We start from the raw sequence: 15,582 nt of genomic DNA, 5'->3' as shown, positions 1-15,582 counted from the left end.
TGGCATAGCTTATCTCTCTTTTTCTTCTTTCTTGTGGGATCACGTTCGTTGCGCATTCAGTCCTCAACAAAAGTATGCAGGTAAAATAAAGTCGATTCCGAGCCACTTGACATGGCGGATATAGCGGGCTGTGCATGAGGGCATAAATGCTACATTGAGCGTTGAAAACTGTATAGTGCTCAGCCTAACCCTTCTACATCAAGAGAAAACCAGGCCTGCTCGACGAACTTTATTATGAGGTCACTTAGCACCCGTCTTGTCGCAAGCACCGAAGTGCGTTGTATTTTAAAACCGGTGGCTTTATGCTCAGCATTTCGCAAAAGCTGTTGATCTCTAGTAAAACATAACGCTTGTTCGTGCCATGAAAAGACACATTCTGCAGTCTTCCTCAATAATATGCAGGACATTCCGCGTCTTAGTCACTTTTGTAAGCGGTGGGGGGGGGGGGGGGGGTAGGTATTTTGCATTCAAGACAATTCAAAGATCTGTGGGCCGAACTAGAGTTCTTTTAATTCTGCTTAACGCAGCAGCGAATGCCGCACTTCAAGCAAGAACTTTTCTTAAGAGTCACGCAGTAAGACTGGTATTCTCAAGTAAAGTAGGCCGCATACTTTTGACGAAGGCCAGTATATAGAGCCATTTACCGAAACCAGGCTGTTCATTCGTTTAGGTCTGATAGGTCTTCACGTCGTAGCGTAACGCTACGATTTTTATAGCGCTAGCTCGGAACGACGACAAAGAGACAAAAAGAAGACGAGTTATCGTCTCCTTTTTGTCCCTTTGTCGTCGTTCCAAGCTCGCGCTACGAAAATATTCATGTCATACCAGCTAGCTCAAAGTGTCACGCTTCTAAATAACGCTACGCTATACGTCAAGTCCTCAAAGGCGTTTATCTAACCCTAAGTTGTCTTAACATGAATTGTTTAAAGTGGCGTTTTGCGTATACGCGCAATTGTTGTGCTCAGGCAAAGACAATGCGGTCGAGGATGACCGAGCCGTCGACGCAGACATAGTCGATGCGCGAACAGTCGATGCGATGCGGAAAGTCGGCAAGGAAGGTGCCGTTGACCAGCACCCGGAACTTGTCCTCTTGGCAGTGAATCTGCGAATAGGTGAAGTGCAACTGATGTGTATTAGCCTCTCAAAGACCTTGCGACATAAAGTTGTAGCCTGTAAACAATTGATGATTGATTTATTGATATGTGGGGTTTAACGTCCCAAAACCAAGCTTGTAAACGAGACGAGTGGTGCAATGAAGCTGGAAAATCGCGTTGGGTTAGTGCTTCGAAGTTTGCCTTTTTTTCATCACGTTCTCACTTTGGCGGCAATAAAAATGAAGTATAAATGTCCTTTAGTCTACCACAGATAACTCTATAGCGGGTTACGACCTAAGAATCAATAAAATCTCTGCCTACAAAACCATGGCTTTGCGTCCCAATTATATAATATAATTATGAGAAATGCCTTGGTGCAGAGCTCCAGAAATTTCATTTACTCGGAATTTTTTTAACGTGGGCCTAAATAGCAGCACATGGACCCATAGCATTTTACTTCTTCGTCAGACAATAGCGACCAGTACGATTAATCCCGGCGTGAGCAGTGTTCATCAGCAAACTTCGCAAGCTTTAGCTCGCGCGCAGAACATCACAACATTGTACACATAGCACAGGGCAACGTTATCTGTCTGTACTTTACATGGAACGTGACGGCAACGGTGACGGCGACGGCGAAAATTCGCCTCTGCTATTCATACAAGTGCTATAGCGAGAAAAAAACGTACCTGAATCTCGAACGGGGACCCTTCGGTGAAGGGGAACTTGTTACCGGGAACTTGCACCTCCTGCTGCCACTGGTCCCGGTCCCGGGAGTTGAGCACCACTCCTCGCGGCTTGGTGTCGAAACGCGGGTTCAGGTGCAGTCCCATGTCCGCCGTGTCACCCACATCGGTCTGCAGGTTCACGTGGAACCTGCGACGGTTTTCAGTTTCGCCGTGACTTCAATGGCTTCTTCACGACGGGAAAACAAAGACGCCCGTCACAGTGGGAATTCAAAAATAGTTTTACGAAATTCAAAGATCCGTATGCGCCTCTTGTTCTCACGAACACGTAACAAGTTGGGCCTTTGTCTTGTGTATATGCCGCATGTTAGGAATGGAAGAGTGGGAGAGAACTTTTATACAAAGTTTCATTTATTAAATGGTCTACAGCGTACTGGTGAAATGGGACAGAAAACGTAAATCATTCCATGTATATCTTTTACGTTGCTTTTCTTTTCAATTACATGAATAATTTGGCTCTTCAACATCGGTGGCAGTACTTTTTTTTTTAAAGGGGTGGCTCAAGCAACATTAGGGATATTCTTACTTCTCTCTCAAGCACTTCCGATCAATTACTTACTTGTGGTTTTTCGAATATTCAGAAAAAGTATTCTAAAAATGGAAGTTTTTTTGTTCAAAGGAAAAAAAAGAGACAGAGGTTTAATAAGTTACCGCCAAGAACAAAAGCTTTAGCATACCTGTAAGGTTTTGGTTCCACCACGCCGGAGACGATGACCACGCGACCCGGAGCCATCACCTCGGGCAGCCGTTGACACAGCGGCTTCGCCTGTGAACATGGTAGTAAATATTTTCACGATCAGCTGATAAACATTTTCGGCAGCAGGTTAAAGCACCATACAAACTGATCCAACGGCATTCGGTAACACCTAGCTTACGTAGATCTACATCTGGAAATGCCTGAGTAAAAAAAAACGAATCTATAAAGAAGATAGCCTGCGTACTACAACACAACGTTAATCGCTAAGCGTAGATTATAATTAAATCACACTTAGGAAGTTCATTGCTCAACTAAGACACCCATGCATGCTCTCAATAGAGCGGAATCGAATTTTTTTTCTAAATATGACAGAAACAAATAGACACATGTAGTCAGCCACAATCAGCCGAATTCAGGCGCTTGGCCTGCCACCAGTTTCGCCATGCCACTAAAACTGCTTCATATAGACTTAGTTCGGACCTCGAAGAAATATTACCTCTGAAATAGCAGGTATGCCCTGCTACGGGCTGCAGTGTTTGCGTTTTCGTGCTTAAAGGTAGCACTTGTGCAAGAGTCGTGTTCGACTGTCGTATTTAGAGCACTGCGATCAAGAAATACCGTGGTCTTAAAGTGCCTTGTATTTGTTCCATGAACGGTTCGTTTCTGTTAGCATTTATATTGCGTGAACTCACGCGTTTCGCGAACATTTGCGTTTTATTAGAGAGAACGAAAATGTGATGTGCGCGTTCGAATTCGCACTTCTATAATTTATTTGATTGTTGTCAACTTTCTGATTGATTGATATGTGGGGTTTAACGTCCCAAAACCACCCTGTGATTATGAGAGACACCGTAGTGCAGGGTTCCGGATATTTCGACCACCTGTGGTTCTTTAACGTGCACCCAAATCTGAGCACACAGGCCTACAGCATTTCCGCCTCCATCGTAAATGCAGCCGCCGCAACCTAGATTCGATCCCGCGACCTGCGGGTCAGCAGCCGATTACCTTAGCCACTAGACCACCGCGACAGACTGTTGTCAACTTTTTGACATCAGGTATCACGTAAGAGGAGTAGCTGGCGCTGCACGTGGACACCCATCTAGCCTGAATGCATTTATTTATACAAAAGAAAGAAGACAACCAAATGAGCGGGATCCGGAACTTGACATGTACAATGTGTAATGAAGAAGTAGTGGGTCATACAAAGCTCGCCAAACACATCGTCAGTGCTAAGCACGAGACGCTTGGCCCAGACGTTGTTGCTACAGCACCTTAACCAAATATAATAAAAAACTGAGACAGCCAGAACTGTTATTTGAGACCAGGTAGGAGCGTAGGCCTAGCCAGCGAAAGCAGCAACAACGTCCGGGCCGAGCATCTCGTGCTTAGCACTGACGATGTGTTTGCCGTGCTTTGCATAGCCCACTACTTTTTCATTACATATTAAATTAATTTTTTTCACTGTTTTGAACTTTTGAAGAAGTAAAATAAACACTGTTCTACAATGTCGCTAGATTTCAACAATTGCCCCGCCGCGGTGGTCTAGTGGCTAAGGCACTCGGCTGCTGACCCGCAGGGCGCGGGTTCAAATCCCGGCTGCGGCGGCTGCATTTCCGATGGAGGCGGAAATGTTGTAGGCCCGTGTGCTCAGATTTGGGTGCACGTTAAAGAACCCCAGGTGGTCGAAATTTCCGGAGCCCTCCACTACGGCGTCTCTCATAATCACATAGTGGTTTTGGGACGTTAAACCCCACATATCAATCAAGATTTCAACAATTGCCCGCTGTAAGTCCATCTTAGTATTCAGCAGATCACGAGAAGAATTGTGTATTCAGAAACGGTAAGATTTATTGGCGTGATTACGTTTTAAGGTTGGAAGTTGTCAACGAAGGGAACGTTTTAGTCAATCGATTGTTCAGGTGGCCATCGTAAAAGAAAAGAGCCATAACTTATATTTACGCCGTCTGTTGCAGTTAACGTACCGGTGAGTCCAGTTGCAGTTTTGGCTCGTAGTAAGTCATGGCCTCTGACATCAGCTCTGGCACCACGTCACCCTGCAATAAACATTCATTGCTTATTCATTATTCATTGAAAGTGGTCGATGCACGAATATATAAATAGCTTCTATGACTGCTTGGTTCACCTGAGTTGCTACGAACAGCGTAATCGTACGAAATTAAAATCTGAATCATGCGGGTTTCTATTGAATGATAAGTCAACCCCGCCGTCATCCAACCTCAACATACGTCGTCAATAGTTTCTTGATGATGGACACATTTCCGTTACTTTTTAAGAGCAACGAAAGGCGTTCTGGTTTAAGATATTCAACAGCCGCGCTTCTGCGGAAAGAACAACACCTAAATTTGTTCTTTCCGAGTTGTCCGAATCTGTCCAGTCCACCCGTTCAGTTCAGACCACTGGCGTAGACAGCCATGTTTTAACCCGTCCCTCGCCACCTAAATTTCCCATTTTTTTAAATTCATATGTGTATATATGCAAGCATAAAGAACATAAAAAGTACGAACACATTCACAAAAATTGATTGAACCCCTGCATCCACATCAACGCACAAAGATATATATATATATATATATATATATATATATATATATATATATATATATATATATATATATATATATATATATATATATATATATATATATATTGAATGAACTTGCAGATAGCACATTTGAAAAGGAAATCATATTTACTAACGTTTCGGCCGTGCCACGGCCTTCGTATATATATATATATATATATATATATATATATATATATATATATATATATATATATATATATATATATATATATATATATATATATATATATCTTGTGAGACGACGTCAGGTACGAAGGAGCGACCGTTTTATTGTCAACCCAGACGCGCGAGCCAGCAACCGAACAAGCAGCGAGCCGCTCCGATGATGATGATCACGGTGCTTTGTATGCGCAGGTGAAAGTGAAAATGATGAGCAACACAATCAGCGCTCACACTATTTCCCCCCTACACGAAAGCGGTCTGCAAGACGTTCATTTAGTAAGTGTATGAGCGCTGGATATAAGGTTTCAGGCGAGACACATGGACGATCTCGGTCCCGCGACGACGGCGATCAGAAGCCGAAGTAACCGGCGCGACGCGATAATTTACGGCCGATGTTCGTTCAAGCACGGTGTAAGGACCCAGGTATCTGTGAATGAATTTTTCACAGAGGCCGGGTGTGCGAACAGGTGTCCAGAGGAGCACTTCGTCGCCTGGGTAGAATGACACAACTCGACGTGTCGCATCACAACGAACTTTTCGCTGGGCCTGAATGGTAGAGGTGTTGGCGCGGGCGATTGTGCGGCAGTGGTTGACACGGGCAGCGAATTCTTCCGGAAGGGACGCAGATGGGACAGAAGGCGTGGACAAAAAGCTGGTGTCTAGAACAAAAGATGGTGCACGGCCATACACAAGAAAAAACGGGCTGTAACTTGTAGTGCGTTGTATGGCAGTGTTATAGGCAAACGTGACGAAAGGTAGTATTGTGTCCCAGTTCTTGTGATCGGGTTGGACATACATAGAGATCATGTCTGACAAAGTTCTATGAAAACGCTCAGTAAGACCATTGGTTTGCGGATGATATGCCGAGGTGGTCTTATGGATTGTGTCAGAGGCCTGTAAAACTTCAGCGAGCACACGAGAAAGAAATGTCTTGCCACGGTCACTCAGGAGAACACGAGGGGCGCCGTGGCGCAGGATAATGGCACGCAGAACAAAGTCGGCTACTTCGCTGGCAGCTCCAGTAGGAAGAGCTGCCGTCTCAGCGTAGCGAGTAAGATGGTCTACGGCAGTAACAATCCAGCGGTGACCGGCGGCGGTAAGCGGAAGGGGTCCGTATAAGTCTATGCCGACGAACTCGAAGGGAGCGGATGGGCACGGGAGAGGCTGTAGAGGGCCGGCGGGAAGAGATGTCGAACGTTTTCGGTGCTGACATGATGAACAGGAAGTGACGTACCTGGAAACACTAGTGGAGAGGCCAGGCCAGAAGCAGCGAGTCTTAATGCGATCGTAGGTTTTATGAAAACCCAAGTGGCCAGCCGTCGGGTCGTCATGAAAGGCTTCTAAGACTTGGAGTCGAAGTGAGCGAGGTATGACCGGGACCCATCGGCTACCGAGAGGATGGTAAGTTTGTCGAAGTAGCGTTCCGTCATGAAGTTTGAAACGCGTGAGTTGTCGTCGCAAGCGGCTGTTGGGAGCACGAGATGAGCCGGTGAGCCGATCGATGATTGTACGGCAGTATGTGTCTGCACGTTGGAGCGAGGTGAGGTCTGCGGATTGAAGGAAGTCATCCGGTGCAGTGGGCTCGATGGGACTAAGACTGGTCATCTGCGTGGTCTCTTGGCTGGGAGGTGCTGCGCAGCAGGTAGATGCGTCATGATTTTGCAACAGCGGACAGCGTGACAAAGCGTCGGCATCTTGGTGTTTGCGGCCCGACCGGTATGTGACACTGTAGTCATACTCCTGCAGTCGGAGCACCCAACGACCGAGGCGTCCTGACAAGTTTTTTAATGATGACAACCAACAGAGCGCATGATGATCCGTGACGATCGTGAAGCGGCGGCCATACAAATAGGGGCGAAATTTTTGCACGGACCATACGATAGCGAGACATTCCTGTTCAGTGATGCTGTAATTGCGTTCCGCTGGGGAGAGAGTACGGCTCGCGTAAGCCACGACTTGCTCTTGTGAAGCCTGGTCACGCTGCAGCAGAACAGCGCCGATTCCGTGCCCACTTGCGTCAGTGTGTAATATAGTAGGGGCTGTGGGATCAAAATGGCGAAGAACTGGCCCTGACGTGAGGCATCGCTTCAGGGTCTGGAAAGCAGCTTCACAGTCATCTGTCCAAAGAAATGATGCACTTGTGGTCAGGAGTTTGTGAAGAGGAGCCGCGATAGTGGCAAAATCACGGACAAAACGGCGGAAGTAAGAGGCTAAGCCGAGGAAGCTGCGAAGGTCTTTGAGCGTGGTGGGCTTAGGAAAGTGCAGCACAGCGGCCACTTTGTCGGGATCAGGTTCGATGCCAAGCTTGCTGACAACGTGGCCTAACACTTTGATGCTGCGGCTCGCAAACCGACACTTCTTGGTATTTAGCTGGAGACCGGCTTTGGCTAGACATGTGAGCACCTCGTCTAGACGTTCTAGGTGTTGCGAGAAGCTGGATGAAAAGATGACGATGTCATCCAGGTAACAAAGACAGGTCTTCCATTTTAGGCCACGCAGCACCGTATCGATCATCCGCTCAAATGTGGCTGGGGCATTGCAGAGCCCAAAAGGCATCACATTGAATTCGAAGAGACCATCAGGAGTAGCAAACGCTGTCTTCTCTTTATCAGACTCATGCATCGGGATCTGCCAATACCCAGATCGTAGGTCGAGACTTGAGAAATATTCTGCACCCTGTAAGGTGTCAAGTGCATCGTCAATTCGAGGCATAGGATATACATCCTTGCGCGTAATTTTGTTTAGTGCCCTGTAATCAACGCAAAATCGCACTGATCCGTCCCTTTTCTTAACTAGGACAACAGGAGAAGACCAAGGGCTTGTGGAAGGTCTGATAACGTTGCGTGCGAGCATGTCATTGACTTGTTCCTCGATGACCTTGCGTTCTGAAGACGACACGCGGTAAGGGCGACGGCGGATAATACGAGAACCGTCTGTGGCGATGTGATGAGAGGTCACCGTAGTTTGACCTAAGCCATCCGAACAAACGTCAAAACAAGTCTTGTGTTTTGTTAAAAGGGCCATTAAGTCATTAGTTTGCGTTGGAGTGAGATATGGACTCAAAGTGGCTTTAAGCGCATTAGATGAGCCTCCTGGTGGCGTACACTTAGCGACTGACGGCGGAGACGATACAGTGACGACACATACCGGTGCTATGTCGATAAGGCTGGCAACAGTGGACCCCTCTGGCAGTAGTTGTGGCTCTGTTGTCGTGTTGTAGGCGGTGAGACTGGCATGACCACGCGAAAACCGCACTAGACAACATGCGATGGCGATTCCTCTGAAAATGCAGCGCTGATCGGGGACAACCACTGCGTCACCGTCAATGGTATCGCTGGATCTAATGGTGAGGATACGTTCTTGGGCCGGGGGCAGTACAAAGTCTGCAGCTGCAACAAGGTGAGGCGACGAAAAATCGTAAGCACTAGAATTTTCAGTGTCCGTAATGCGAATAACGGGCGGACCACACGAAATGACAGCGGAAGCGGCTGACAGGAAGTCCCAGCCCAATATAATCGGATGAGCACATGAAGAAAGCACAGCCAATTGTATATGGTGACGAATTCCGTCGATCAGAACACGAACAGTGCATTGTCCAATAGGGTAAATTCTATTTTCATTAGCACCACATAACACCGGACCAACATATGGAGTTTGCACTTTTCGTAGACGATGACATAGTTCGCGATCAATGACCGAAATGGCTGCTCCAGTGTCCACGAGTGCGTCAACCGAAATGCCTTCTACACAAACAGTTAGTAAATTTGCAGGGCGCGCAGGAGGAATTGGGACAATTCGACGACAGGCAGTTTCTCCTCCAAAAACTGCAGCTGCTAGTTTTCCGAGTGGCTGTCGAGGGGCATCAGGGCAGAACGTAAAGGCGAAGTAGTACGGCGGAAGGGCGATGGTGAACGACGGCGGGGTGAGCGGGAAGAACGAGGTTCACCGTGGGACAAAGGAGGCGAAGGCGAACGTCGTGACGAGGGAATGTAGGTTCCTGGAACGTAGGGGTCAGACCTCGCAGCCCGGTCACTCTCGTACGAAGAATAACCTCGTCGTTCATCTTGCTGGCGCCGACGGCAAAAGCGGGAGATATGTCCTCTTATGCCACAGTAGTAACAGACGGGGCGCGTAGGGCGCCAGGCAGGGAAGTGTGGTTGTGGTGGTGCCTTGGCTGCCATCGCAGCCAAATGGTCGTATACGACGTCCGTAGTTACAGGTGGAGTAGGTGGAGGAGGCCGTGACACGACTTCGGCATACGTAGGCACATGTAAGGGCACAGGAGGCGGGGCACGTGCGACGCTCGTCATCGACGCCAATTCGTCCTTTATAATTTCCCGCAGGTTAGGAGGGGGTGAGCGGGCAGGTGAAGTCGGTGCGCTGGCAGGAACAAGGCTGTGAAGTTCCTCTCTCACTATGGTGCGAATTAGAGCTCGCAGCTCATGCTCGCCAGTAAGACGAGTGTCATAGGAGGCGTGTGGAAGGCGCATTGAGTAAAGTGCGTCCAGGCGCTGGCAGGTGGTAATAATGTCCTGAACTGTTGTCGGGCTCTGCATGACAAGAGCATTAAAGGCGACGGAGTTGATGCCTTTCATTACTTGCCGAATACGATCGGCCTCCGGCATGTCCTTTTGGGCGCGGCGGCAGAGGGCCAGAACGTCTTCAATGTACGATGTGTACGATTCGTCAGGCCCCTGGATGCGGGTAGCGAGCTTCTGTTTAGCTACCTCAGAGCGTCCTGTAGAAGTGCCGAATATTTGACGCAGCTGCACCGTGAATGCTGACCAATCAGGAAAGTCGCGTTCGTGGTTATGATACCACGTCTTAGCAACCTCCTTCAGATAAAAGGGTACATAGCGCAGCTTATGTGCCTCATCCCAGTAATTGCAAGCACTGGTACGGTCGTAACTGTCCAGCCATTCTTCTACGTCCTCACCGCGAAGGCCAGAAAACACTGGAGGGTCTCGTTGCGAGGTACTCACGGTGTGGTGAGGCCCAGCAGGCTGAGCGGGTGGTGCGAAGAAGGCGGTAGGGGGTGGGTCGTTTTGCGCCATCACTGTTGGCAAGCACAGCCGTCGACCTGATCGGAGCTCCAGGGGTGACCGGTAGTGCACGAGGACTTGGGAATCACAGCACGCTCCACCACTTGTGAGACGACGTCAGGTACGAAGGAGCGACCGTTTTATTGTCAACCCAGACGCGCGAGCCAGCAACCGAACAAGCAGCGAGCCGCTCCGATGATGATGATCACGGTGCTTTGTATGCGCAGGTGAAAGTGAAAATGATGAGCAACACAACCAGCGCTCACAATATATATATATATATATATATACGAAGGCCGTGGCACGGCCGAAACGTTAGTAAATATGATTTCCTTTTCAAATGTGCTATCTGCAAGTTCATTCAATATATAAATATATATATATATATATATATATATATATATATATATATATATATATATATATATATATATATATATATATATATATATATATATATATATATATATATATATATATATATATATATATATATATATATATATATATATATATATATATATGCGTGCTCGTATACATATACACCTATACGCTAACAAAATTACAGTCTTCGAGGTGGGTGAGTTGAACTGCCCCAGTAAACTTCATGGATATTCCATTGTGTCGGGCATTCATATAACGTAGGCTGTGCTGAACTGCTCTGAGATTGATTTGAGTCACTCACCACTTGCAGGACTTGCTGGGGTGGCTCCGGGGGCATGTACAACGACCAGTTGTCCGCCAGTTCTCGCAGTTTCTCCACCTGAGTTGTTGCGCGCGCAGCATGCAGGTGAGTTAGCGTAGTCGGCACTACATATATTTCGTTGCTTTCGTGTATGCAGTTGTCAGAATTGACAAAGACTACAATTGTTTGTGGTAAAGGAATTGGTTGACCAGCGCATGTTTAAAAGCCGCGAAAGCTCTTAGTGACGTAGGACACACTCCCATTTACCGACTATGAGAGACTTATTTTTCCCTCGGGAAAACCACAGAGCTGATTTGAAGATAAGTTATGGTGTTTGAGATGTTAAACCGAATTACGCCGGCTAATTTCTTCTCGGAAGAACAACAGCTATGGTTCTCGGCTTCTGACTCAAAAGTTGCGGTTTCCATCTCGGCCGCAACACTCACATTTGGATGGAGGCGAAATTCAAGATGGAGGCGAGTATACAGTGCGATAACAGCGCACGTTAAATAACTCCAGGTGGTCTAAATATTCGGAGCCCTCTGCTACGGCCCGCCTGGTTATCACAATATTGTTTTGGCACGTAAAACCTCAGATATTATTACTTTTGTACTCTCCGAGGAAAACTTAACATTGATTTAGTATTTTTTTCTGATATCGTGTTGAGAAAAACATTGGCTAAGTAACTCAATCAGTGGACTTATAGTTGAAAGACGAAGCTGCTGTAATAAAATTGAATAGTCATCCTTACCCAAGCCCAACCAGCCACTATTAGTAATGCCGGCGTTCATCACAGCTGACACTACGCGAGAAAACACGATAGTTTAGTTCGCTAAGAAATATACACAGTGCCTAACTGCAGAATATAGGCCGACGAGGCGCCGCAGCTACTTAGGATGCGCACATTATCGCACCATATCGTGCACTTCCTGGCGTGAAAGTGGCATCTATGCTCTGACCAGAGGGCCGGCGCTGCGTCTGATTATGAGCTATATATACGCTTTACACGCCAGCGTACTTGGTGCACCTGGTGAGCACGCTATATGCACGCAACTGTTCGATTTACACAAATACGTCGATGCAGCTCATAACGATCAATAATAATAATAATAATAATAATAATAATAATAATAATAATAATAATAATAATAATAATAATAATAATAATAATAATAATAAATGAGGTTTTACGATGCAATACCACGATATGATTATGAGAGACGCCACAGTAGAGGGCTCCTGAAAATTGGACCACCTGGTGTTCTTTAAACATCGCACAGTGTGCACGGGCCTCCACCATTTCGGCTCCATCAAAATGCGACCGCCGCAGCGGGGATCGAACCAGCGAAAATCGGGTCTGCAGCCGAGCACCTTAACCATTGCTCCATCGCGGTGAGCAGCTCGTAACGCTTTTCTTAAAGCGAAAAAGGACGCATAGAGTGCCACTCGCTGACTGCTCCGCATTATACTGGTTCCCACAATACGTGGGATGTTTTATGTATACGTTTATTTTTTATTTATTTATTTTCAAATACTGCATCACTATACAGAGTTATTGAAGGAGTGGGGTGCATTTACATACCTTAAGTACACTGACTACAAAATTGAGTGATCGTAGCAAAGAAAAAAGAAACAATGATTATCTATAACAGTGCGTCTACAAAATCCAACAACGAGAATTGACGAATGCTATCGGGTAATTCGTTACACCTTTCAATAACTCTAGGGAAATAACTTCAACATTAATATTCAATTGTTAAACTAGGTACCATTGGAAGCACAGCATTCAACTTCTCTGAGGAAAGAACACTGACCAGCAGTCAGGCACAGGCAAACGCAAAACATTTCCCTGTCTACTTTCAAGGTAAATATCCAAATCCCTTTACAGCATATAGTATACATACGCCTCGAGGCGATATACCTCGCACTTACATCATCCGACTCTACGCGCACGTCGTCGACGACCAGGTCTCCCTCGGCGACCAGGTACTTGACCTTCTTGAGCGGCATGCGGTGTCCGAAGTCGCACAGCGTGTTGCCGTCCACGGTGACGCGAAACGCGTCTTCGAGGGCGTCCACGCGCAGCTCGAAGGCGCGTCCCGGCGCCAGCGGGAAGTCGCCCTCTCGCTCCTCGTCACCCCACTTGCCTCCGCGACGGCAGTTGCGTATCAGGGCGCCCTCGCCGAAGCGCGGGTTCAGGTGCAGCGCCAGGTCGTCCTCCGTGCCCAGGCCCGTGGCCAGGTTCAGAACAAATCTGACCGGGGAAGAAAAATGTACGTTTTTTGTTTTTGTTTTTGTTTTCACTCTCAGAAACCACCACCTTTAGAAACTCTATAATTGATGATTGATTTGTGGGGTTTAACGTCCCAAAACCACCATATGATTATGAGAGACACCGTATAGTGGAGGGCTCCGAAAATTTTGACCACTTGGGGTTCTTTAACGTGCACCCAAATCTGAGCACACGGGCCTACAACATTTCCGCCTCCATCAAAAAGGCAGCCGCTGCAGCCGGGAATCGATCCCGCGGCCTGCGGGTCAGCAGCCGAGTACCTTAGCCACTAGACCACCGAGAAACTCTATAATCAGTCTTAAGCCTAAGTCAAGCGAAAAAGTGGAACTCACTCAGACTCACTCAAGAAATACTTTTCGCGCTTTGAACCCACTCCAACTCATGCTCGCAAAAATTTTCTGGAGCCGGAGTCGCTTGAACTCACACTCACGAAGAGTTTCTTCAACTGGACTCACTCGGACTGAAACTAGCCAAACTATTACTAACCTGGACTCACTCAGACTCGGACTCATGACTCGATGCAAGTGCGTCCAAATGAGCCAATTCATCAGTGAGTTCGCCGACCTTAGCGCTCATTTACAGCTGCGACAAGAACCGCTCGCGTGGCCATTTGCGATGGGCGACCAAGAAGCGACTCGACGCGACCGCGGTGTTCATACCTGCGAGCTAGAGTCGCCCACGGAGTTTTTGTCTCCTTGCATGTTTATTATCTCCCGTAACTAAAGCTGTGGTGTTGTCCGCAAACATCTAAACAAAATATCTGATCAGTTTAGAGGTTTGGGACTGCAGTAGTGCGACTTCACAATCGAGCAACAATCCACTGATCCAAAGCAGCGGCTTTGCGAACAAAGCTGCCATTTGAGACCTTCTGCGACCAGTACATTTGCGACAAAGTTGTCGCGCAATTAGCCAGTTGCTGGTGTAGACCAGCCTTCAGTCCGAGAGAGTCCCCTATGGCAATACACACCGCATGTACAAGTTGCGGAACGTTATGCTTGCCAAGTCACCAAGCGTGTTGCCTAACAAATACGGTAGGCATGCAATCACCGACAGAGAAGTGAAGACAACACAAAATCGATGTTGTGTATAGACGCAGTATAAGGTTGTCAAGCAGGCTGAACAATCACATCATGCTATTTATAATTACGTAGCTTGTACGGGCGCACGTAGAACAAAACACATGGTTGCCTACTGTTGTACTCGCCATGCACGACCGACTATGCAGCCAATATTCTAGATTAGATCCGCACAGCCGAACCCACACTAAAAATGGCGGACTAATACAGACGGCAAAACCTGGACACAGCAATTCGCCTTCTACCAAGCGACCCAAGGCGACTGAGCTGAACCGACAATACACGGTAAACACGCACAGTCTCAGAGATCGCTGCAATTTACACACCCAGAACTTGACTGAGAAGACGTGAAGATGGCCGGTGAATAACGCATTGAAATACGAGTCAAAATAAGAAAAGTTGATTCTTGAATCACACTTGTTTGCGCGGTGACACTTGTTCTCGCTCTGCGATATTTCTCAGAGAGCGTAGAATGGAAACAATACAACTTCATATTTAGGCCGACTACATACGTGTGTTAGTTTTGTCAGCAGCCATCGCCATTGACGTTGTGGCGGGTGCACTCTGCCCGTTTCGTCATCATCATTCTCTTCAATACCAGCTTATCCTTTGCCCACAGCATGACATCCTCTTTTAATGATCTCTAACACATCCTACCCTATGCCAACTGATTCCATTCAATCACCCCAAATGCCCGAATTCAGTCACTCGACCATAAGAACGAAGGAATGGCATTTTGAGAGCTAGTCTGTGTGTTTGGTGGAAACTCAATGAAACTAGTGAACAAGGAAGCCGAGGAAGATATAGTGAACGTTACGCTACTGCTCTAACCGGGCGGAATTTTCAATACTGGCACCGTGTACAAGCACACATATATACCAACGTTTCGTTGAACATGCCATTAACCCCGTAACCCTACAACGATAGCTTTCCGTGCTGCGGAAGCCGGCCCACTCTCGCCCACATAACGTGGGATTGCCAGAACAGTCCAATTGAAAGGACTCACCGCGAATTACCGGCAAAATGATCGAAAGAGAACAGGTGGGGTACTTCGCTCGCCAGCGTGGACTTGGGGATGCAACTAGAGCTCAACGACAAAGTGCAGCGGCAGGCTCAGGTGGAGCCCTGGAGTAGGGGCCCCACCAACCTGCTCCCCGTATTTTTCAAATCTCTCTCTCTCTCTCT

General features: G+C 47.2%; 1 protein-coding gene across 2 annotated transcripts in view; it reads right to left on the bottom strand.

Annotated features, from left to right (window-relative positions):
* Positions 1-423: 423 nt before the first annotated feature.
* Positions 424-15,582, bottom strand: part of LOC119167465 (galectin-4) — an 82,499-nt gene continuing 67,340 nt past the window's right edge. For both annotated transcript variants that reach the window (XM_037418943.2, XM_075866223.1), the window contains 6 exons: positions 12,961-13,282; positions 11,029-11,106; positions 4,517-4,588; positions 2,515-2,603; positions 1,781-1,967; positions 424-1,102 (listed from right to left, as the gene is read on the bottom strand). In XM_037418943.2, coding sequence (XP_037274840.2) covers positions 962-1,102; positions 1,781-1,967; positions 2,515-2,603; positions 4,517-4,588; positions 11,029-11,106; positions 12,961-13,282 — 889 coding nt within the window. In that variant the 3' untranslated portion in view covers positions 424-961. The remainder of the gene's footprint in view (positions 1,103-1,780; positions 1,968-2,514; positions 2,604-4,516; positions 4,589-11,028; positions 11,107-12,960; positions 13,283-15,582) is intronic.

Source organism: Rhipicephalus microplus, chromosome 6, assembly GCF_043290135.1.
Source record: "Rhipicephalus microplus isolate Deutch F79 chromosome 6, USDA_Rmic, whole genome shotgun sequence".
In the NCBI taxonomy this organism is placed as follows: Eukaryota; Metazoa; Arthropoda; class Arachnida; order Ixodida; family Ixodidae; genus Rhipicephalus; species Rhipicephalus microplus.
Note: the sequence above shows the minus strand (reverse complement) of the source record. Positions and strands in the feature narration are given on the sequence as shown.